The sequence below is a fragment of the Eubalaena glacialis genome, chromosome 10 (genome assembly GCF_028564815.1).
Source record: "Eubalaena glacialis isolate mEubGla1 chromosome 10, mEubGla1.1.hap2.+ XY, whole genome shotgun sequence".
Classification (NCBI taxonomy): domain Eukaryota; kingdom Metazoa; phylum Chordata; class Mammalia; order Artiodactyla; family Balaenidae; genus Eubalaena; species Eubalaena glacialis.
The window spans coordinates 70,767,699-70,792,240 of NC_083725.1; the positions used below are offsets into that span (position 1 = coordinate 70,767,699).

General features: G+C 44.0%; 2 protein-coding genes across 8 annotated transcripts in view; one reads left to right on the forward strand and one right to left on the reverse strand.

Moving 5' to 3' along the window:
* Positions 1-27: 27 nt before the first annotated feature.
* Positions 28-15,204, reverse strand: LRRC51 (leucine rich repeat containing 51). Of its 6 annotated transcripts, none has more exons than XM_061201307.1 (5): positions 15,117-15,204; positions 6,262-6,399; positions 1,606-1,811; positions 534-682; positions 28-251 (listed from the first exon to the last, which is right to left on the reverse strand). In XM_061201307.1, the coding sequence occupies exons 2-5, from the start codon at positions 6,341-6,343 to the stop codon at positions 110-112; spliced, it is 579 nt and encodes a 192-aa protein (XP_061057290.1). In that variant the 5' UTR covers positions 6,344-6,399; positions 15,117-15,204; the 3' UTR covers positions 28-109. The 6 variants fall into 6 exon arrangements, with proteins under 6 accessions (XP_061057290.1, XP_061057291.1, XP_061057289.1 ...); XM_061201308.1 differs by lacking the exon at positions 6,262-6,399 and adding an exon at positions 7,008-7,091 and having other exon boundaries at positions 15,117-15,195; XM_061201306.1 differs by lacking the exon at positions 15,117-15,204 and adding an exon at positions 14,993-15,025.
* A 182-nt stretch (positions 15,205-15,386) lies between these two features.
* NUMA1 (nuclear mitotic apparatus protein 1) overlaps positions 15,387-24,542 on the forward strand; it is a 73,316-nt gene continuing 64,160 nt past the window's right edge. The window contains exon 1 of one of the 2 annotated variants that reach the window (XM_061201320.1): positions 15,387-15,575. The gene's annotated coding sequence lies outside the window, so the exon portion shown is untranslated. The remainder of the gene's footprint in view (positions 15,576-24,542) is intronic. The other variant, XM_061201323.1, reaches the window with a different exon arrangement.

Below are 24,542 nucleotides of genomic sequence, written 5' to 3' on the forward strand. Positions count from 1 at the left end.
TCTTTACATGGTATAAGAGACTTCTGATCTGCTGAACAGCTCAAATCATTTATTGTCAAACCAAACTGACCATCCCCGGGCCTTTAGGACTGCTGGGGTCCCAGGAACCTCAGAGTGCGTTGTGCTTGATCCAGACCTTCTTGGGTTTGATGTTCATGCGTTTCCACACTTCAGCTGTTGTGCGGTCTGCCTTGGTGACCCCACTGAAGTCGAACGTGGTGATACGGGGCAGGGTGCACAGCACATATTGCCTGTGGGGAAGACTTAGGCTGGGGGCCAGGCCCCCTTCTAGAACCCCTTTCCCCCTCCACCAGTCGCTCCTATCTCCTCTGACTGCAAGGAATGGAGGGACTTGAGTAAAGTGTGGGGGAGACTGAATTTATCCTGACTGACATCAAGAAATGCCTAAAGCCCTCTACTCCCTTCCCTGGTCCAAGCATAGCAGAAGGATGGTGTTAGGTTTCTAACCCTAACCCTCCTCCTTTCCCTCATGGGAGCCCAGCTGGAGCCCACCTCCAGGGCAGGGCACTTACCTATACCCCTTCTCTTCCTCTATGGGGTTCCCATGGAGTGTCAGGCTGCGGAGCCGAGGGAGGACAGCCAGCTTGTTCACCTCTCCAAGGCGCTGGATGCTGTTGCCATGGAGGTAGAGCACACTCAAGTTGAAGAAAGTTGTCAGGACCTGTTGGGGAAGGAAACCGGAAGCTAGACTGGACAGAGCCGTGTATCTGTGCTCAGGACTGACTTGTGGGCAGAGAAGGAAGAGTTTGGGGAACGATTTGTCACCCCCAGAGCCATACTAGATTGATTCCAACCTACTTTTATTTACCTTTGAAGGGGTACAGGGGCACCACACTGACAGAGCACTGTGATCCGAGGGGCAGAAGGTATGGGCCTGGGTCCTATCACTGCCACTGACTTGCCAGGTGCCTGGGCTCTCCTGCTCCTCCTTGAGCCTTAGCTGTCCCTTCACTGAAGACCATTCCAGCTTTGGTGTTCTAAGATTCTATCACAACAGGGGACAGGGGACAGCATCATGCTAGGTACATAAGAGCTTTTAAAATAGTAGTTAAATTGAGATCACTGCACCTGGGAAACAGTTTCCAAGTCATACTCTAACTCCTTTCCCCTCTAACACAGATCCTGGATGAAAAGGGGCCAGTTTTGTTTGTTTCTTAAAATTTAGCCTGAGTTCATGGAAAGTAACTGCTGTACTTTTAGTACCTACCTCTGCAAAAGAACTTGGCACAAAGCACAGTGGGTGCCCAATAATAAGCTACAATTTTACTTCAGCCTCCTATGTGAAGGCTTGCTATGTGCCGGTTGCTTTTCCATATGTTCTCATTTAATCCTCACAAAATGTTTATAATGCTGGCATATTATCCCCATTTTTCAGACAGCAAGGCTGAGGTTTTGAAAGGTTAGGAGCTTGCTCAAGGTCACAAAGTCAGAGGCAGATCTAGTATTTGAACCTATATCTATCTGAGCCCACAGCCATGTGCTTTGCAGGGCACCATGCTGCCTCACTACTTCCTTGATAATATGTGGGAGGTGGAGAGGCTGGGGGCTGGACAAGGTGGCGTCAGGTCCACCCTCTGGACTCACAGGGTCAATGGAAGTCAGGTCGTTGAAGGACAGGTCAATCCAGGCCAGGTTCTCCGGATGCTCCAGAAGCTGTGAAACCACATGGTTGAAGTCTCTCAGGTCATTGAGGACATTGTTGTTCAGCCACAGGGACTGAGACATTGACTTCCCTGACTTTGCGTGCCTTAGTGGTCGTAGCCCTGTCCGTGGCTCCTCGCTTAACAGATCTGTGGGGACAGAGTGAACTTTGGGTATGTCATCTTTGCTTTTCTGGCTCTGGGGGGTGGCAAAGGAACAGAACTGGGAGGATTTGTAGCTAGAGGAGCTGGCAGGGCCAGAATCCCATGCTTGTGTCTAGTGCGACTGTATGCACTGTTCCCCAGGCCCCAGCAGTCAGAGTGAGCTTGGATTAAGGGTCAAACACTTCCCATCCCAAACTCTTGGTTTGGGTCACATGCTCCTCTCAGGTCTATTGTATCATTGGGTCCTCTGTGTACCACCCCTGTGTGGGAATTGGAGGGAGGCGGATTTTATAGATGAAGAAACCAAGAAGCAGAGGTGTTGGACTTGAGCCAAGATGCTGAAGCACAAAATCCAGAATTATCCACTGGTAGAGCCTATAGAATTCACTTCAATGTCACACATTCTTGATGTCCTCTCCCTCTTCCATTAGTATTGAGTAACTGCTATGTGCCAGATACTGGATATACAATGGTGAACAAAATGAGAGATAAGCTCTGTATGAATGATAGAGCAGGGGTGAAGCAGATGTTTATGCCTTGGAGGAGCTCAGATGGGAAAGATGAAAACAAACGGTCAATATACTATAATAAATGCTATTTAAGTGGTGGAAGCATGGAAAAGGGTCTCCTAACCCAGTTGGGGAACTTAGGGAAGTTTCCCAGGGAAGGTGAAGCCTGAGCTGGATATCTCAGTGGGTTAGGAGACGTTAACCAGGCAAAGAAGGGTGGAAAGGGTGAGAAGAGCATGAGCAAAGGCACAGAGGTATGGAATAGTGTGGGCACACACACACGTACTACACAAGGGGGCAAGGAGGGAAAAGGAGACATGGAGCCTTGAAAAGCAGGCTGAGTATCTTAGACTTTATCCTGTAGAAGATGGGAAGCCACTGGAGGGTTGAAAGTAAAGGAGATGATTCAGCTCTCTCAATTCAGAAAGATCACTCTGAAGGTTTAGTGTGGCGCATGGATTGTAGGGAGTGGGTGGGACTGGAAGACCAATTTGCCTCTTTCAGTCATCTAAGCAAGGATGAGAGGGACATAAAAACAGCATGACTTGATGGTTGACTAGATGCAAGGGTAGAATAATATTCCAGGATGTTGGGACTTCCCTGGCGGTCCAGTGGTTAAGACTCTGCACTTCCAACACAGGGGGCGCAGGTTCGATCCCTGGTCTGGGAACTAAGATCCCACATGCTGTGTGGCGTGGCCAAAAAAAAAAAAATTCAAGGGTGTTGCTCAGTTTTCTTGATGACTGGTGAGATGCCAGTCCTATGAACTGATACAGGATTAAGAAAAGGAGAAGAGGGACTTCCCTGGTGGTCCAGTGGTAAAGAATCTGCCTTCCAATGCAGGGGACGTGCGTTCGATCCCTGGTCAGGGAACTAAGATCCCACGTGCCGCAGGGCAACTAAGCCTGCGCGCCACAACTACTGAGCCTGCGTGTCTCAACTAGGGAGCCCACGTGCCACAAACTACAGAGCCCGCACGCCACAACTAGAGAGGAAAAACCCGCACACCACAACTAGAGAGGAGCCCACACGCTGCAGCGAAGAGCCCGCGTGTGCTGCAACAAAAAGATCCCACATGCTGCAATGAAGATCCCGCGTGCCGCAACTAAGACCTGACGCAGCCAGAAAGAAAAATCAATCAATCAATCAAAATTAAAAAAAAAACCCAAAAACAGTTGGGAAGGTGATGAGTTCAGGCTTGGCCTTGGCATGTCTGAGGTTCCTATAGTACTGGAAAGAGGAGAAGCCAAGTAAGCAGTTGGATATGAAGGAGACATAGACTTGAGAATCATTAGCATAGAGTACAAGTTAGAGAAATAGATGAGATTCTTCAAGCAGAGCGAGGGTGGGGGGAGGGGGCATCCATTAAAGAAGTTAAGAACCAGGGCAGGGCAGGGAGAACCAGGAGGCTCACAGTCTGTCAGTGGCAGAGTCAGAACCATACACCAGCTCTGGCTGAGGTGACTAGATGTTTCCTGTTGCCTCTGTGCCTTTAGTTACTTGTCTAAAGCTGCCTCCCAGAAAGGAAGCAGTATTTTCTGAACTGGTCCGCTTGTCTTCACCCTCTCCTCAGCTCTTACTGGACACACTTCTCTTCCACCCCCACCCAGCTTAAACTTCTTCTCCTTAGCTGCAGGTCAGGCAGCATCCACCAGGTGGCTCTCTGTCTTGGTCCTGGAGTGAGCAGACCCACAGTTGGGGCCTGAGGGTGGGGGAAGGTGGCAGGAGGGTCATGGAGCGGAGTACCCCAGCTCGTGAATAAACTCCTAATCCTGACCCCCAACCTCACATCTCCTGACTGCAAACCCTGAAATGAAAAGACAGATGAGTAAAAGTTAAGATCAAAATAAGCCCACCTACGGACTAGCCTCCAGTCTGATGAGGCAGCAGCTTGGGGAATGCCAGCAAGCATGGGCTGATCCCCAGCTCAGGGGGAGCCACTGGGGATGGCATTGCCTAGAACTTGAGGCTGCCTGGGGTTGCTGTTATCATGGATCATGGGTGGAGGAGGGTGTCCAGGCTGCTCTCCTCCGACTCCATCAGAGCACTGCATTGCCAAGGATCTGTCAAAGCTGCCCTGTTCAGAGTAGGCCAAGGCAGGCAGGTCTGGAAATTGGACCACAGATATCAACACTCAGAGAACTAGGGGTTATCTAGCCCCAGGAAGATCTGGGGAAAACATAATTCTGTCTTCATATCTATGAAGGGTTGCCATGCAGCTTTTCCCATGTGTCCCCAGAGAACATGTGTTTGATGTGAAGAACTGCCTTGTGTCATTCCTCACCCTGTAATGGAAGGGCTGGTAGGTGTGTGGTATGGGACTCCCTTAACTGTGGGTTTGTGAGCAGTTAGAGCACTATGGGTTGGAGGTAGTAGACTGGATGCCTTCTAAAGTCACTGCCATTTCAGATTCTATGATCCATATATTGATTAATTCAGGAAATAGTGTACCAAGTACCCCCAAACTCTACCCTGTCCTCTAACCCCAATTTTAAGTAAGTGCGCCAAATGCCCTGGGGAACCTGAGGGGACTGGCCTTTTGGGGCTTAGATGTGCCTCTCCTTCTCCCTTCCCCACTCAGCAAGGAGCACTATGCCTGGCATACGTGTACAGACCTACACACACATATATAGAAGGCTTAATAGTAGTGGGTGCTCAAGATTTAACTATTAAATGAAAGACAGGGCATCTGTGCAGATTATGTTTTGTGCTGTGCAGTTATCCTTGGTCATAGTAGCTTGTCTCTCCCCTCCTTCTGAGGACACCATAGAGGGCTAAGCCACACTCCCCACTCAGAGCTAGGAATTCTCAGGGTAGGTAGGAGCCATACTTCTCTCCTTGCTCTGTCACCTCAGCTATCTTGTACATAGCCATTATTGCAGCTAAAACCCTGTGAAACATGGACTACATCAATCAGAAGTGATGCTGTGCATAATAAAGGAGGATCACGGCAAGTGGGTGTGTGCTATGAGAGAACAAATGGGAGTTACTGTTGCAGCTGATGTCAACCCAAGTAGTAAGTACCCTAAACCCAAACCCAAGTAGTATCCAGTACCCTTGATAACTATTCATGTACTTCCTGAACTTAAAGGTGGCCGCTGCTTGCCTAAGAGAGTCGACCAAAGCCAGATAATGGGTCTAGGTTATGTTGATGCCAACCTGTGTTCTGTGAAGGCAGACGTACTGATGTGTTTATGAGAGCAGATAACAAAGACAGAAGAACTTCCCTGGGAAGAAGCATATTCCCTTGAGAATATGATCTTGATGAGAGACTCCCTCTGTCCCCTCCTGAAAGGTTCTAGGTGCCCATTTACAAACACGCTGAATGATAAAATAGGAATGAGCGTGGGCGGTGCTGGGACCTGTAATAAGTGTGGGTGATAATGGAATAAACTTGGATATGACTGGAATGAATATAAAATTTGTCAATAAATATTTAGACTGGAAACATGCCAGTTTGTTAATAACAAGACCTTGCATGTTTTACCAGTGATCAGAACAGGCTTGTGTCCTCAGAGGAAAGTGGGTTCTGCCTGTTGGCTGGGACTCTGTAGCAGCCTGTGTTTTCCTTTCATTAGTCTCTTCTCTCCAGGTAAAAAATGGAGAATAAAACTATTGGCTGATAGACTGGCTCTCCAGTTTTCTTCCACCTGACTATCTTGCTGTAGCCTGGCTTCTTTTGAAGATCATCAGTTACCCTGAAAGCCCCCTGGTTCCTTTCAGATTTGCTGTTAATTTTTAAGAAGGCCAAACTCTTCCACTCCCACCTCCCTACCCACTACTCTCCCCAAAATAGCAACAACAAAAATCCCATATGCTTATGGGAAGAATCTCTTTAGGCTTTTAAGTAGAAGACTGGCTTCTCCCTAGGGACCACACCCATCCTGCTGCCATGGTGAGTGGAATGCTGTGCTCTGGGGGCTGACCTTGGGTCACGTGGATGCTTCGGAAGGAGTAGTCAAGAGGGGGCTCTTGCACCGAAGTGTTCATATAGTCCTGTTTGTTCATAGCTCAGGCCATCGTTTGTCAGGTGTAAGCATGGGCCCTGGGAATCCGGGTTCAGCCTGGGAGGACAGAGAAGGACTGGTGTTCGGCCCTCAGGTTTCCTCATAGCTCTCCACCCCTGCTATATACCCTCCACTACCCCAGGTTTGCGTGGCTGCATTTCTACTTTAAGATAACAATCATGATTCCTTGCATTTGTAGGGCACTTCCTACTTCTCTGAGCACCTTCACATCCCTTAGAGTTCATTGATAGTTATAATACCCATTTGTACTTTCCAAAGAAACTGAGGCCCCAGGGTGAAAGCACTTGCCCAAAGTTAAGCCAGTGAGTCAGTTGTGGACTGCAATCCTAGTCTTCTGAATCCTACTCTGAGGCCCTTTCTGCTACTCCATAGTAGTTGCCATGAAAGCTGTCTTGATACCTACCCTCTGGTGACATCAACTGGGCTATTCTATTGCAAACCCCTGAGGGTCTGCACTGGATCTGGTGTCTGACAGCCCTTTGCAGTCTGACCCAGATGGGGACTTGCTACCTTCTCTGCTCACCTTGTCTGTCGGCTCCATTATCTTTTCATCTGAAGACCCTACTTTCAGCTACGTCCTGAATGTAGTCATACATATATAAACATACATACACATAAAACCAGAGTCTGCCTCACTCACTCACCTGTCACTGATGCCTGAAACTCCACCATTAGGGATTCATTCCTTTGGGTTCAGGGATTGTTCCCTGTTAAAATGGAAATACCCCCTGAGAGGGGTGAACACAGTGTTATCAGTCATTTACAACGTGGTGTGAATTGTCTTATCAGATCCTTTCCAATTTGTTAGCTCAAATAAAGCTCAGAATTTTTTGACTGGGCAGAGCCATGAGAACACCACTCACCTGTGAAGAGGAGAGCTGACACACTTTACGAGGGGTTTTGTATGTGACACAAACAAAAGACAAATAGACTGACAAATACATGTCCCAGTCAACCTCCCCTTCTCACTTCATCCACTGCTGTCACCTCCTTTGCATTTACTACTTTACTTGCTTTCCAAAAGGATTTGAGGTATTTTACGGTAATAACACACTCATAAAACAGGATGATTTGTAGAACAGAGCTGTCCAACGGAAATATAATGAACATCACAAATGTAAGCCACGTGTATAGTTTCTTTTTCCACATATGTAATTTAAAATTTTCTAGTAGAAAGAAAAGTCAAAAGAAACAGGTGAGATTAAGTTTAATAATATATTTTATTTAACCCAATATATCCAAAATATCACTCAACATATAATTGATATTAAAATTTGAGATACTTTACACTTACAGCACATCCCAACTGGGACAAGCTACCTGTCAAGTGCTTAATAGCCACTTGTGACTAGAGGCTACCATACTGGACAGTACAGATATAGAAAATGAAAACATGGAAGAGAAAAGCCAGAATAAAGGAAAAGAGAGAGATGAACCAGGGAATTAGGAAACTATGCCTCTATTTATCCCTGAAATTCCTGGCAGCTAAAGCAAAAGTGGAAACCTTAGTATATGTGGTTCTCATCATTCAATTCAAAGAAACAATTTGTATCCAGAGACTATGAAATTCACAAATGTTCTTAAAATGGAATTTCTCTTAAGAAACCATGGACCTGATAGCTTATAATTCAGCTTAAGCTTAATACAGTCTAGATAAATTCCTTTTTTGGTGACTTAACATATGAAGGATAGAGTTTAACAGGTTTAGAGGAATGGAAAGTGAGTGTCTTCCTCTCAAAAAGCAGCAGTCTCAACTGAGCTTTGCGGAAGTGCTGGCTTGAGTCACTTCACAGCTGAATTCTCTGTCAAGTGTGAGACTGGCCTGATGGGCATGGGCTGTTGATTGGGGAGACCTGAATCTTCGGATATCAAATCTACAGACACAACAAAGAACACATTCTTTTGGAGAAATAGAGGAAGCTGGCTTGCTTCTCACCTAGAACCCACAAGAAGTTTGATGCCTCTGAGCAAGACTGGATAATTTTCTCAAGTTGGGACCCCAGAGTTCAGCACTACAGGACATGGATTTTAGCTTAAAATATTCAAGGGCGTATTTTTACCATTAATCTCCTTGACCATCAGAGAACCTCAGTGCAGTTCCAAAGGACTTCTGATTTTGTGTAGCACCAGCTCCTGAAGCATTTTTCTGGATGAATTAGTATTAAAAATAGAGCCCCGGGGCTTCCCTGGTGGCGCAGTGGTTAAGAATCTGCCTGCCGATGCAGGGGACACGGGTTCGAGCCCTGGTCCGGGAAGATCCCACATGCCGTGGAGCAACTAAGCCTGTGTGCCACAACTACTGAGCCTGCGCTCTAGAGCCCGCGAGCCACAACTACTGAGCCTATGTGCCACAACTACTGAAGCCCGCGCACCTAGAGCCTGTGCTCGGCAACAAGAGAAGCCTCCACAATGAGAAGCCCGTGCACTGCAACAAAGAGTAGCCCCTGCTCGATGCAACTAAAGAAAGCCCGAGTGCAGCAACGAAGACCCAATGCAGCCATAAATAAATACATAAATAAATAAATTTATTTATTTATTTTAAAAAAATGGAGCCCCAAGTAGTTGGACAAATTTGCCCATTGGAAAGGGTTATTAGTCTTCTCCATTTAAACACCAGCCCAGGCTGTGAGCTAGTACTGTGTCTTATTCATCATCTAACACAGAACCTGGCTTACAGCAGGCACTCAGGAAATGTTTGTGGGAGGAATGAATGAGAAACTGCCAAATACAAGGATTTCTGTTTTGGGGGTGTTGATGCTAAGCTGCACTTTCTAACAATTGGCTCCGAGGTTCAGCTATTTCAGTCCACACCTCATTCACAGTAAGATATTTAATTCAATTCTTCAAACATTTGTTGAGTGCCTGCTGCCCTATGCTTGACCAGAAGGAATGAAGCCAAGATACAAATAATAGAACCCTGTCTGTAAAGAGCACAGGAAATCCTGCTGGGTTGCTATTGATTGTGGCAAACCAGCCTGCATCCAGTTCTAAGGAACAGCTGCCTACTTAGTGAATACTCTCATGTTTCAGTACTTAGCTCTAGTATACCCTCTTTGATGAACACTTTCTTTCCAGATAAAATTGATCATTGTGCCCTGTATCAGATTGATTCCCTTGATGAACCCTATCATGGTCTCCCCTGTATCCATCTCTTTTGCCCTCTAACTTTGTAGTTCCATCCACTCTGATGCTGGGTTCAGCCATGAGACTTGCTTTGGCCAACAGGATGTTGGTAAACATGAAGCAAATAGAAGCTTAAAGAGAGGACTTGCCCTGTGCTCTTTGCCAGTGCCAAGAGAACATGGTTAGCCTGCTGGAGGGGTATGAGAAACGTGTAGGTGAGATACGTGAAAAAGAGAGCCAGTGATCCCAGGTGAGGCCATCCTAGACTAGCCTATAGCCAGCCTACCCGAAGGCAAGATCAGGAGAGTCACCCAACCCACATGTGACTGCAAACACATGAATCAGCCCTGCCAAGACCAGAAGAAATACATGGCTGACTCGGAGACTTGGAAGCAATAATAAATGTTTATTGTTTTAAGCCACCATGTTTTTGGATGGTTTGTTATACAGCAATAACTAATTGATATATGCCCCCACTGTACTTTGAATAAAATTTCATCACAGCCTGTTTCCTTATCTGTAAAATGGAGACAAACCCTGTCTTGAGAGCTGTTGTACGTCCTGTAGCAGGTGTTCAATAAATTGAACCAGTTGTACTCTCTGTACTCATTTCTTTATAACCTACTTCCTGTTCCCTCCTTGTAAGCTTGAGGACAGGGAAAGAAGTCAGACTTCTGTCTCTCTTCCCACCATTACCCTGCACCAAGCCTGGGTATTCACTAAAGCCTTGATGGATAAATGGAGAAATGAAAGAAGAAATGAAGGAATAAATGAATGATATCTTCAAGGTGTCACATAGTGAACCTGACTGCTGGGGAGAACTGACGAGCCTTGAGGTTGCCTTACTCGCTCCAGTGGCTATGTTTTTGGAGTCAGTCTTTCCCAGCTGCTATTCAGCCTCATGACCAGGAGCTAGTCAGACCCTAGCGCCTTCCTCATTTGTCTACGTTGACGGAATTGATGAATGATAGGGTTAGGGGCATACCTGCTCTGTTTTGGAGTTTTTCTTCTCCCGATTGGAAATATCATTTACTGTTTTTCTTTTTTAATTTTAAAAGTTAACGTGATAGCTGAATAAAGTCAAACAACATAGAGAGATACATCAAGTGAAAACTAAAAGTGTGGCTCTCCATCTCACTCTCCAAGAACGCTCATGATTTACAGTTTGGGAATATAACCTCCTAGAAGACGTATATAACAAAATTATGTATATTTTAAAATAAACACATACTGTCTGTTCCTTTGTAAAGCTATTTTTTTCTTTTCAAATTGTTGTAGACTCTCTTACCCTTTTTAATAGCTGCAGAGTGTTCCACAGAATTTGTGTGTACCCTACTTTAACTTTACTTGGGCTCCCCCGGTGATGCAGTGGTTAAGAATCCGCCTGCCTGTGGCACATATATACAATGGAGTATTACCCAGCCATAAAAAGAAACGAAATTGAGTTATTTGTAGTGAGGTGGATGGACCTAGAGTCTATCATACAGAGTGAAGTAAGTCAGAAAGAGAAAAACAAATGCCGTATGCTAACACATACATATGGAATCTAAAAAAAAAAAAGTGGTACTGATGAACCTAGTTGCAGGGCAGGAATAAAGAGATAGACACAGAAAATGGACTTGAGGACTTGGAGTGGGAGGGGGAAGCTGGGGCGAAGTGAGAGTAGCATCGACATATATACACTACTGGATGTAAAATAGTTGGCTGGTGGGAAGCAGCAGCATAGCACAGGGAAATAGGTTTGGTGCTTTGCGATGACCTAGAGGGGTGGGATAGGGAGGATGGGAGGGAGGCTCAAGAGGGAGGGGATATGGGGACATGTGTATGCATATGGCTGATTCGCTTTGTTGTGCAACGGAATCTAACACAGTATTGTGAAGCAATTATACTCCAATAAAGATCTATTTAGGACTTCCCTGGTGGCGCAGTGGTTAGGAATCCACCTGCCAGTGCGGGGGACACGGGTTCGAGCCCTGGTCCAGGAAGATCCCACATGCCGAGGAGCAACGAAGCCCGCGCACCACAACTACAGAGCCTGCGCTCTGGCGCCCGCAAGCCACAACTGCTGAGCCTGTGTGCCACAGCTACTGAAGCCCACGAGCCTAGAGCCCGTGCTCCGCAATAGGAGAAGCTACCGCAATGAGAAGCCCACGCACCACAACGAAGACCCAACACGGCCAAAAATAAAAAAAAAAAAAAAAAAAAAAAAGATCTATTTAAAAAAAAAATAAGTTAAGGCTTGGGAGTCAGAAGAAAAAAAAAAGAAGAATCCGCCTGCCAATGCAGGGGACACGGGTTCGAGCCCTGGTCCGGGAAGATCCCACATGCCGCGGAGCAAATAAGCCTGTGCGCCACAACTACTGAGCCTGCGCTCTAGAGCCCGCGAGCCACAACTACTGAGCCTGCGCTCTAGAGCCCGTGAACCACAACTACTGAAGCCCACGCACCTAGAGCCCGTGCTCCGCGACAAGAGAAGCCACCGCAATGAGAAGCCCGCGCACCACAACAAAGAGTAACCCCCTATCGCCGCAACTAGAAAAAGCCCGCGTGCAGCAACGAAGAACCAACTCAGCCAAAAATAAAATAAAATAAATTTATATAAAAAAAAACTTTACTTAATTTAACTTCATTTAACCAATCCCAAGTTGATGATGGAAATTTGTTTTCAGTTTTTGGAAATTGCTAACAATTGGAATTTGATTTGTTGATAGCCTGTCCCTTCTCTCTCTCAGGTAAGTAGCAACATGATGGCCCAGGAAGCTTTCAGGAATATTCAGATGAAGAGATCTGATAGGAGATTCAACAGCCTGGCCTAGTGAGGGTTTCTATTTATGGGCTACAGGTGGAAGAAAAACCAAAGACTGTCATGAAAAATCTTCCACATAATCTAATGTATTCTGGGAAGTTATGTTTCCAGGTGCCAAAGGTAGGCCCCAAATTCAAACTGGTTCCTGCCCATCTCTCTACTCCCATCTCTTATCCTCACCTCCAATTCTGCAGACCAGCCAAATGCAACTACTTGGAGTAAGTTCCCTGCACCTGCCTCTGGGCTTCTGCACATCCAGCTTTCTCTGCTTGGAGTACAGTTTCTTCTTCTTTTTGCCTTGCTAATTTTTAATGACTCAGCTCCGGTTTCCCTTTTTTCTGAGGAGCCTACCCTCATGCCCAAGTCTAGATGTGCGACTTCTCTTCTGGACTCCCATAACACCCTATATTTACCCTTGGTAGCACTCGTAACACTAGGATTATCTCCTTACTATCTGTGTGTACATAAACTCCACCAGGGCAGAAGCCATGTTTTTCTCATGGTTGTATCCTGACAGTGGAGGCAAGTAGTACGTACCTAACAATATGTTAAACATTGCAACAGTGAATAACACTATAAAGGAGAGGGACACGAGGTTGCTATAATTGACGGATCTGAGCTGCTCTGGGCAGTCAGGGGAGATAGTCCTAAAGAAGTGATTGACAGGGACTTCCCTGGCGGTCCAGTGGTTAAGACTCTGCGCTTCCAATGCAGGGGCGCACGGGTTCATCCTTGGTGGGGGAACTAAGATCCCACATGCCACGCGGCTCGGCCAAAAAAAAAAAAAAAAAAAAATTGATCGAGAGAAATCTGAAGGATAAGTACAAATTAACTATGGCAGAGGGAAAAGATGAACATTCCAGGAAGAAATAACAGCATGTGCAAAGGCTCTATGGTAAGTGGTTACTTGGAAATTTTGAAGAACTTAAAGAAGGCCATATAACTGGAGGGAGAGTGGGAGGGAAATGTATGGTTAGACTGGAGGCTGGAGAGGTGGGCAGGAGCCAAGCTGAGATGTTGCTTGATGCTAAGAGCAATAGGAAGCCCAAGGTATATTTTTAATTGGGGGTATTGTGGGGAAAGTGAACAATATCAGATTTGCATTTTGAAGGATTACTCTGGTTGCAGTATGCAAAATGGTTCGGAGGGAAGGCAGGAAGGATGTGATGGTAGCTACGACTAGAGAAAAGATATTTAGAAGTAAAGCCGACAGGATTTTATGATGGATGGGAAATGAAAGAGGTATTAAAGATAACGCTTGTTTTTTTACTTCCGTAATGGTGGACAGAGGTGAGAACACTGGAAGAAATTCAGGCTTGGAGTACATAGGGATTATGAGTTCAGCTGCAAACATGTTGAGTTTGGATGTTTTTGAGATATCCTGAAGGAGATGTTGAAGATGCAGTTTGTTATATAGATCTGGAGCTTGGAGATGAGGGTTCGGTGGGGTTTTAGATACACACTCCTGTACATCTGCATATAGATGATAAATGAAGTTGTGGATGTGGACGAGAATATCCATGAAGAGAATCTAGAGTGAGGTGGGAAGTGGGCCTAGGACCAAGCATGGGGGAGCTTTAAGACAGTAAGTGGACCAATCAGGGCCAGCTAGGAGCCAGCCAGAAGCTAACTAATCATGGCAGCATCAGACATGAGTGCTGTGTTAGCAAGACTGTTTACTTCTTGTTTAGTTAAATCTGTTTGATTCCCATTGTCTTTAGTCTCTCTAGTTCCCTTTCCCCATTTAAACTTTCAAGGAAGGATCTGAAACCCATTCAGGCTGAAATGTAAATAACTCAATGTAGGCGATACAAGTTTCTTTTCCCTGGGGCAGTTTATCTTACTACTTTGAACAAGTCCTTAAGCTAGAGAGGCTGTAGGCTCAAGCTAGAGACTTGGCTGGAAGTTGGCAAACGGGGGTCTAGTCCTAGCTGTCACTGACTTGGTGTGTGGCCTCCAGCAAGTCACTGCTCCTCGCTAGGTTTCAGTTTTCCAATCTGTGAAATGGGGATAAATATCCTTGAACTCACAAAGCTCAAAAGAAAGACTGGATGTGAAGACACTGGGTAAGTTGTAATAGATCTCTCATGAAGACTGAAAAGGAGTGAAGCTCTAACTGCAGAACTTGGAGAAGCAGACCACAGAGGAGGTGTAGGGAGAAGAGGTAATTTAAGGACAGGACGCCTAATAAGTATGTGTGGGAAGATCCTGCTGACTCTCTGAAAAGGAGGCTCTACCCTGGGGTCTTGCTGCTTGGAAGGAAAGGGGCAGTTCAAGCCCCAGAAAGTTTCCTACAAATCCAGAATTAGGGACTGTGATTTACTCTAATCTTACTCCCATGTCTTGAAGAGGGTCTCAGTCGACCAGAGGAAAACCAACCCCATGTCTGAGGACGTTTCAGATCTCCCAGGATGTGTCAGGGATTTGAGACAGTAGTATTAGAGGGTCCCATCTTTGTGATGGGGGAGGTTCTTAAGCACCCCCAAATCTGTCTGGGTATGTGTCTCAGCCTTCCCTTCCCTCCCCGCGCCCGTCTATCCCATATGGGTTTGTGTCTTGTTCACTGCGAAAAGGGATAAGGGGTAACGGGGGAAGGTCTCAGGTCCCCGAGAAAGGAAGCTCTTAGTCTTTCCGTGTGCTCCTCCCCTCTCCGAGTTCTTGTCCCCTAGAGCAGGTTTCCTGTTTTCCCGCCCAACTCACCCGCAGTTGCTTCCCCTCCAGTCTCTGCGTCCCACTATCTCAGGGTTACTCAGAGCAACTCCATGGTAACTACCTATGTCACCACGTCCCAGCTGAGCGCCATAGGCGCTGCCGCGATGCCTACCGGGAGCTGTAGTCCGTCAGGGGCTGGGTTCCAAGGCCGCGGGCGGTGCAGGGATTTGTAGTTGCCTTCGCCCTCAAGCCGAGGGCCGGGGTCCGGAAGTTGTGGCACCCTTTCTCCGTTTCCAGTGGCCCTCACACTTCCTTTTCCCGGGTCCTCCAGCGTGCTCTTGCGTGCGACGCCAGCCGACAGGGGCCAATTGAAGGGCGGCGCGAGGGGGCGGGGCCATAGTTTAAACTAATTGTGTGCTTACGGCGCTGGCGCGAGCCTGCGACCAGCGCGATCCGGGGAAAGCCAGAGTAGGAGCGGGAGAGCGGGGCCAGGTAACCGGCACGGTCCAGCTGCTGGCGTTTGGTTTGGGCGCCCGCAGGGATGCCCGGGCCCAAAAGGGATGCTGGAGAGGCGGGTGTGAGCGGAAGGGCTCCTTCGTAACCGAGGCTGACTGGGGAGAGTCTATCTAGGGTAAGGTTTGTGAGGAGAGGGCCTTGTCCGAGGGGGAGGTGCCGGGCGTGCTTAGGGGGGAGGGTCTGTTTGGGGGCGTGTCCATGGAATCGTGTCTGAGGGCGACGCGAGTGCCGGTAATGCGGGTTCCTGAAAGGCTAGTCGCCGAGGGTTCCTGTAGTGGGAAGGCTTCGCATATTATTGTTAACAATAGTGGTGGTAGTAATAACAAACATTTTCTGAGCCCCAACGACGTTTCAGACACTGTGCCACACCCTTTATATGGATCGTCTTTTTAATATTCCTAACAGCATTATTATACTTTATTACAGGTGGACCATCTGAGGTTTATGTTCAGCTTGGCCAGGGTTGCATAGATAGTGCGTGGTTGGCTGTACCGGGGTTTTTGTGGGGTTGGGCTTAAGTGGGGGGGGAGGGGCTGTGTTGGCGGTGCGGGTTGTCTTGGACTAACGAGTCAATTTATTTTGAGCCTCACTTTTCACTTATGATGTAAACAACGAATTTACCTGCCTCACCTACTTTCCTGGGGTTATGAGGGTGAAATCAGGTAAGCTGTTTCTTGGAAGCATCTTGGAGAGTAAACATTTTTGACTATAAGTGATGTGACTGTGTGAAGGTTGTTGATGGAAGAGAGCCCATCTGGGTTGATGCTGCCTCTTTTGGGAGCCCTCTTTTGCTTACCCCTGAGGTAGCGCTTTTCATCTGGTATTTGTGTTTGTCCCCCCTACTAGATAGAGACGGTGTCTTTTGTACCTCCATTCTCATGCCTATGCAGGGTGTGAAATGTATCATGGTCATTAACGTATGCTTTGAAATGAATGAGCTTACTTGGGCTGAATAAGGGATAGGAGCCTGGCTTTTCCATCTGTATTTAGTGGCTTTTGAACCTCTTACTATGTACTCTTGCCTGGAAGGGCACTGCCTTCGAAAAATGTGATAATACTTACTTTAATGCATGCTTCCCTTTCTCTGGGGTCTGTTGCCTGGTTATGTTGCCTGGTCATGTGTTTCTAAAGTTCTGGATAGTCAAGTGTGTTGAGCAGAAACCTTTGATGGGAAGGGAATTGGAGCTCTATATTGTGGAGATCTTTACTGCTGTAAATATATGGGAACCTAGAGGGAATGTTCGCGTCAAGTAAGGCAGCTTTCAGCCAGCAGGGATGAATGTATGTGTTCCTCCCTCTCTATTCCTGTGTGGTATTTTCTCCTTCAGAGGAAGAGGCACATACTTCTTAGTAAAAGCTGCCAAAGTATTCTCTTCTTGGCCCAAGTTCAAGCAAATGATGACTAATTGTAAAGCCTGAATCCTAATCCAAAGCCCAAAACTATACTCCCCCAAACTAGAAGATCTTAACCAAAAGCTCATATAAGGAACATTTCTATTTAGAATGTTCATTTTTTAATTTATGGAATATGGGAGCGGGAGGAATGCCTTGAACTAAGACTTGAGCTCTAGAACTGTTAGGATAGGGGAAAGCCCTGCCACAGATGGATAAACAGAGCTGATCAGGGAATGTTTTGACAGCTGTGTCTAATTGATAAAACCCTATGGTCAGTAGGTATGTCGGGGGTCATTTATTTCAGCTTCTTACCCAGTTTACATTAAACATATCAAAACGTATTGTCCAGACTCAAAATGAGCATTTCAAAGAATGAGACCACTCCCAAAGGTAGTCCATCTTAATGTTAGAACAATTCTAATAAATAATAATTGTTTTGTGCTGTCACTGATTATTTCATTTTACCCATATACATTTACTGTTTGTTTTTTCATTATTCTTTCTTGCATTTTGTCCCTTCTTTTTGTGTCAAATAGATGAATACATCCTTCAGTTTTTTTGTTTTTTTGTTTTTGGCCATGCCAGCAGCATATGGGATCTTAGTTCCTTGACCAGGGATCGAACCTGTGCTCCCTGCAGTGGCAGTGCGGAGTCCTAACCACTGGACCACTGAGGAATTCCCCCTTCAGATGTTTTCTTAGTGAGGGTCTGTTAGTGGTAAATACTCTGTGGGAAAATATCGTTATTTCCTTGTCAGTCTTGATTGATAGTTTAGCTGCGTACTAGGCTTCCAGTTATTTTTTTCCCAGCACTTTGAAAATGTCATTTTACAGAAATTCTGGCTTTTTTTGTTACTCTTGAGAAGTATGCTCACAATTGAACTATTATTTCATTGTATGTAACCTGCCTTTTTCTCTGGTTGTTTTTAAGATCCTTTTTTTTGTCATTTGTGTTCTGCAGTTTCATTACATGGTGTGGATTTAATTTTATCCTACTGGGGGCTTACAGTGATGCCTCAATCTGAGATTTCATACCTTTCAATTTTGTAAAAATTCCCCTCTTTATTTAAAAAAAATGTTTTTCCGGGCTTCCCTGGTGGTACAGTGGTTAAGAATCCGCCTGCCAGTGCAGGGGACGCGGGTTCAAGCCCTGGTCCAGGAAGATCCCACATGCCGCAGAGCAACTAAGCCCATGGCGCCACAACTACTGAGCCTGCGTTCTAGAACCCGCGAGCCACAACTACTAAAGCCCGCGCGCCTAGAGCCTCGTGCTCCGCAACAAGAGAAGCCACCTCAGTGAGAAGCCCCCACTTGCTGCAACTAGAGAAAGCCCGCGCGCAGCAACAAAGACCCAACGCAGCCAAAAATAAATTTAAAAAAAACCCAAAAAAGTTTTTCCATCTGTCACTATACAAAAATATTACATTATTAACTATATTCCTCACACTGTACAGTTCATACCCGTGACTCACTTATTTTGTAACCGGAAGTTTGTACCTCTTAATCTCCCTCACCTATTTTTCATCCCCCCAGTCTGCTTCCCTAGCAACCACCTGTTTGTTCTCTGTATCTGTGACTCTCTCTGTTTTGTTATGTTTTTTTATTTGTTTTTTAGATATCACATATAATTGAAATTGTACCGTATTTGTCTCTCTCTGTCTGACTTATTTCACTTACCTAGTACCCTCTAGGTCCATCCATGTTGTCGCAAATGGTAAGATTTCATTCTTTTTTACAGCTGAGTAATTTTCCATTAGATATATGTACCACATCTTCTTTATCCATTCATCTCTCCATGGGCATTTAGGTTGCTTTCATATCTTGGCTATTATAAATAATGCTGCAATGAACATAGGGGTGTATATATTTTTTCACCCTGTTTTTGTTTTCTTTGGATAAACACCCAGGAGTGGAATTGCTGGATCATATAGTAGTTCTGTTTTAATTTTTTGAGGAACTTCCATACTATTTTCCATAGTGGCTGCACCAATTTACATTCTGCCAGCAGTGCATGAGGGTTCCCTTTTCTCCACATCCTCCCCAGGACTTGTTGTTTGTTGTCTTTTTGATAATAGCCATTCTAACAGGTGTGAGGTGATATCTTATAGTGGTTTTAATTTGCATTTCCCTGATGATGAGTGATGTTGAGCATCTTTTCATGTGCCCATTGGCCATCTGTTTGTCTTCTTTGAAAAAAATGTTCAGGTCCTCTGCCCATTTTTTAATTTGGTTATTTTTTTTTAATGTTGAGTTATATGAGTTCTATGTATATTTTGGATATTAACCCTTTGTCAGATATATTGTTTGTGAATATCTTCTCCCATACAGTAGGTCTAGTTTCCATTGCTATACAAAAGCTCTTTAGTTTGATGTAGTCCCATTTGTTTATTTTTGCTTTTGTTTCCCTTGCCTGAAGAGACATATCCAAAAAAATATTGCGAAGACCGATGTCAAAGAGCACACTGCTTGAGTTTTCTTCTAGGAGGTTTATGGTTTCAAGTCTTACATTTAAGTCTTCATTCATTTGGAATTTATTTTTGTATATGGTGTGAGAAAGGAGAAAGTAGTCCAGTTTGAATCTTTTGCATGTAGCTGTACAGTTTTCCCAATACTATTTATTGAAGAGACTTTTACTCATTGTATAGTCTCGTCTCCTTTGTTGTAGATTGATTGATCATGTAAGTGTGTGTTCATTTCTGCATTCTCTATTCTGTTGCATTGATCTGTGTGTCTTTTTTTTTTTAATTTATTTATTTAATTAATTTATTTTTGTCTGCGTTGGGTCTTTGTTGCGGTGCGTGGGCTTCTCATTGCGGAGGCTTCTCTTTGTTTTGGAGCACGGGCTCTAGGCACGCGGGCTTCAGTAGTTGTGGCACGCGGGCTCAGTAGTTGTGGCACATGGGCTCTAGAGCACAGGCTCAGTAGTTGTGGCGCACGGGCTTAGTTGCTCCGCGGCATGTGGGATCTTCCTGGACCAGAGCTCGAACCCATGTCCACTGCATTAGCAGATGGATTCTTACCCACTGCGCCACCAGGGAAACCCCTGTGTGTCTGTTTTGGTGTACTGTTTTGGTTACTATAGTTTTGTAATATAGTTTGGAATCAGGGAGCATGATACCTTCCGTTTTGTTCTTCAGGATTGTTTTGGCTATTCAGGGTCTTTTGTGTTTCCATACAAATTTTAGAATTATTTGTCCTAGTTCTGTGAAAAATTCCCTTGGTATTTTGATAGGGATTGCACCAAATTTGTAGAGTGCCTTAGGCTAGAATGGTCATTTTAACAATACAGTAAGTCCTCTACATATGAACCTTCAAGTTGCAAACTTTCAAAGATGCGAACATGCAGTCAAATGTCCAATCACATAAGGTAGTTCACATGTCTGGCATACATTGTCACGTGCATGCATCCTCTACAAGTGGTTCTGCTTTTGTGTACTTTTCTGTACAGTACTCTGTACAGTACAGTAGTACAGTATCTTTATTTCAAGCCCAAGATGTCCAGAAGTAAGCATAAAAGCAGCAGTGATGTAGCTGGTGCTACTGTACATTTCAAGGTACTGTACTGTAAGATTAAAATTTTATTTTTGTGTTTGTTTTTTATGTATTATTTGTGTGAAAAGTATTATAAACCTATTATAGTACAGTACTATATAGCCGATTGTGTTAGTTGGCCATCTAGGCTAACTTTGTTGGACTTAGGAACAAATTGGACTTACAAACACACTCTTGGAAGGGAACTTGTTCGTATGTAGGGGACTTAACTGTATTAATTCTTCCAATCCATTAGCATGGTGTATCTTTCCATTTGTTAGTATCATCTTTAATTTCTTTCATCAGCATCTTGTCTTTTTCTTAGTACAGGTCTTTTACCACAGTTAGATTTGTTACTAGATATTTTATTCTTTTTGATGCAATTGTAAATAATATTGCTTTCTTAATTTCTCTTTCTGATAATTCTTTGTTAGTGTATAGAAACACAACAGATTTCTGTATATTAATTTTGTATTCTGCAACTTTACTGAATTCATTGATGAGTTCTAATCTTTTTTGGTGGCCCCTTTAGGATTTTCTGTAGTATCATGTCATCTGCAAACAGTGACAGTTTTACTTCTTCCTTCCCAATTTGGATTCTTTTTATTTCTTTTTCTTGCCTGATTGCTGTGGCTAAGACTTCCAATACTATGTTGACTAAAAGTGGTGAGAGTGGGCATCCTGTCTTGTTCCTGATCTTAGAGGAAATGCCTTCGGCTTTTTACTGTTGAGTATGATGTTAGCTGTGGGCTTATCATATGTGGTCTTTATTTTGTTGAGATATGTTCCTTCTAGACCCACCTTTTTTTTTTGTCATTTAAAAAAATTTTATTTATTTTTGGCTGCATTGGGTCTTTGTTGCTATGCGTGCACTTTCTAGTTGCAGTGAGCAGGGGCTACTCTTTGTTGTGTTGCACAGGCTTCTCATTTCGGTGGCTTCTCTTGTTGCGGAGCACGGGCTCTAGGCGCGTGAGCTTCAGTAGTTGTGGCACGCAGGCTCAGTAGTTGTGGCTCGTGGGCTCTAGAGCACAGGCTCAGTAGTTGTGGCACACGGGCTTAGTTGCTCCGTGGCACGTGGGATATTCCTGGGCCAAGGATTGAACCTATGTCCCCTGCATTGGCAGGCGGATTCTTAACCACTGTGCCACCAGGGAAGTCCCATCTAGACCCACTTTGATGATAGTTTTTTAAAAATCATAAATGGATGTTGAATTTTGTCAGAAGCATTTAATGCATTCATTTAGATGATTTTTATTCTTCAGTTTGTTAATGTGGTGTATCACACTGATTGATTTGTGGATATTGAACCATCTATGCATCCCTGGGATAAATCCCACTTGATCGTGGTGCACGATCCTTTTAATGTGTTGTTGAATTTGGTTTGCTAGTATTTTGTTGAGGATTTTCACAACTATAAAGTGATATTGGCCTGTAATTTTCTTTCTTTGTGATATCTTTGTCTGGTTTTGGTGTTGTGGTGATGCTGGCCTTGAAAATGTTTGGAAGCATTCCTTTCTCTGTAATGTTTTTGGAATAGTTTGAGAAGAATAGGTGTTAACTCTTCTTTAAATGTTTGGTAGAATTCACCTGTGAAGTCGTCTGGTCCTGCACTTTTGTTTATAGGCAGTTTTTTTAAATTGCTGATTCAATTTTATTACTGGTAATTGGTCTATTTATATTTTCTATTTCTTCCTGATTCAGTCTTGGGAGATTGTACATTTCTAAGAATTTGTCCATTTCTCTTAGGTTGTCCATTTTATTGGCATATACCTCTTTAAATAGTGCCTCTCCCTGATCTCATATTTAACTTACCTTGAACCTTCTATTGTTAATTCTGTCCTCCACATCTCTTATTCTTTTCTTCATGATTTCTGTCTCTTTCCGTGTTACCTCTAGATAATATCCTTAAATCTATCTCCTAGCGTACTAATTACTCTTAAGCTAGAACTAATTTACTTTTTTTAATATATAAATTTAAATATTTATTTATTTATTTTTGGCTGCATTGCTGCATGTGGGCTTTCTCTAGTTGCGGCAAGTGGGGGCTACTCTTCATTGCGTTGCACGGGCTTCTCGTTGCGGTGGCTTCTCTTGTTTTGGAGCATGGGCTCTAGGCACACGGGCTTCGGTAGTTGTGGCTCGTGGGCTCTAGAGTGCAGGCTCAGTAGTTGTGGCGCGTGGGTTTAGTTGCTCCGTGGCATGTGGGATCTTCCCGGACCAGGGATCAAACCCGTGTCCCCTGCATTGGCAGGCAGATTCTTAACCACTGTGCCACCAGGGAAGCCCCTAATTTACTTTTTGAATTCTTATTTTCATTAGCTAAGTTTTTCATTTTCTCAAGTACTCTTTGGTTCATTTTCAAATCTGCCTTTTTGTTTTTCATGGTATCTTGTTTTTGTCTTGTGCTTTCAATTCCTCTATATTAATTTTAAATAAATTTAACTTAATGTGTCTGTTCAATTTTCTGAAGCTTTTCGGGTATAATCCTGCCATTTGTTTTAATGACTCTTTGTCATGATGGATTGTTTCCTCAAGTATTTTATAATTTTGGATTGTGAGCTCATATTCAAAGGAGTATCATCTATGATAGCCTTATGTAGCTTGAGTTGAGGTCAGTTCTCTCAAGAACAGCTTTTTTATTTTTATCAGCTTTGCTTAATTATAATTTATGCATTTATAATATGCTTTATTTAAAGTAAAAAGAGTTTTTACAGATTTATACACTTATAAAAAGCTGCCCCAATCAAGATACAGAGCATTCCCATCACTCCCAAAAGTTTCCTTATGCCTCTTTACAGTTCATCTTTCCCTTTACCTTGGCCTCAGGAACCACTATAGATTAATTTGTATTTTCTAGAATTTTATCTAAGTCAAATTATACAGAGTGTACCTTTGTGTCTGCTTTCTTTCAGGCAGTGTAATGCATTTGAAATTTATCTATTTAGTACATATATCAGTAATTTGTTACTTTCTGTTCCTAAGTAGTATTCTCTTACATGACTATATCATACCATTTTGTTTGTCATTTACTGTTGATGGACATTTGGGTTGTTTCCAGTTTTTGGCTGTTGTGATAAAATTGTTGTGAGCATTCATGTACAAATCTTTGAGTGGACATGTATTTTCTTGACTCTTTGGAGTGATATGGCTGGGTCATATGGCAAGTTATCTTTAAATTTTTAAGAAATTACCAGTTTTCCAAAGTGGCTGTATTGTTTTATATTCCCATTGCAGTATCTGAGAGCTCTGGTTTCTTTATATTCTTACCAACACTTGGTATTGTCAGTCTTTTTAATTTTAGCCGTTCTCATGGAGGTGTAGTGTTATTGTGGTTTTAATTTGCATTTTCCTGATGATGTTGAACATCTTTTGGCCATTTGTGTATCTCCTGCAGCAACTTTGTATTTGCTCCTGCTGGGAACTCAAGGCTGTTCCCAACCTGGGAGTAAAATGTCTGTAATTTTTCTGTACTTGTAGATTTCCAGGCCACAGACTTAATATAAATTTTTAACTCCAAATCCACCTCTTGTGTGCACCTATGGTTATTAATTCCTAGAAAGTTTTTTTCCTCCCACTTTACTAGTTGAGCAAGGCAACCTCCCTTCTTTCCCTGTGGACAGATTTTTTTTTTTTTTCCTAGTCTGTCTTTTTTACTGAGGATCCCAGCCTTTATACAGAGATCTCAGTTGTTTTTTATGGGCTCAAGATCTCCTGGACTATGAGGAGGTCACGAATTCCTTACATTGCTGGGACAGCTATGCCTCACTAATCCAATTTTCAGCTTCTTTGTTTCTGTTTCCTGGGATTTCTCCTACTTTCTTGTGAGTTCAGTTTATCTAGTGTCAGTTAGGATCCTATCAGGAAAATAGAAACCACACACAGATTTTAATAGAGTGAATTCAGTAAAGGGGTTTAGTTTAAACCCTTGTTGGAGGGCTGAAAGAGCAAAAAGGGAGTCTTAAAGTAACTTTGATATAATAACTGCATTAAGCAGCTGCCTCATCCAGGACTGAAAAACAAAGGGAAGAAGGTAGGGGTTGTCAGAACCTAGAATTCTGGAGGGATCCGATGGAACTGCATGCACTCTGATTCTCTGAGGAGAGGGTGTTGCTGGTTTCTCAGGAGCTCACAGGAGGGGCCTGGAGGAGCCGGGTTTG

Bases quoted from the DNA above. Each gene is read 5' to 3' on its own strand.
- LRRC51 (XM_061201307.1), bottom strand. From the start codon at position 6,343: ATGAACAAACAGGACTATATGAACACTTCGGTGCAAGAGCCCCCTCTT. The intron at 1,812-6,261 runs GTCAGCCCCCAG...CTGTCCCCACAG, and splicing joins AAGCATCCACGTGACCCAAG to ATCTGTTAAGCGAGGAGCCA. The intron at 683-1,605 runs GTGAGTCCAGAG...CTTCCCCAACAG, and splicing joins ACCTGACTTCCATTGACCCT to GTCCTGACAACTTTCTTCAA.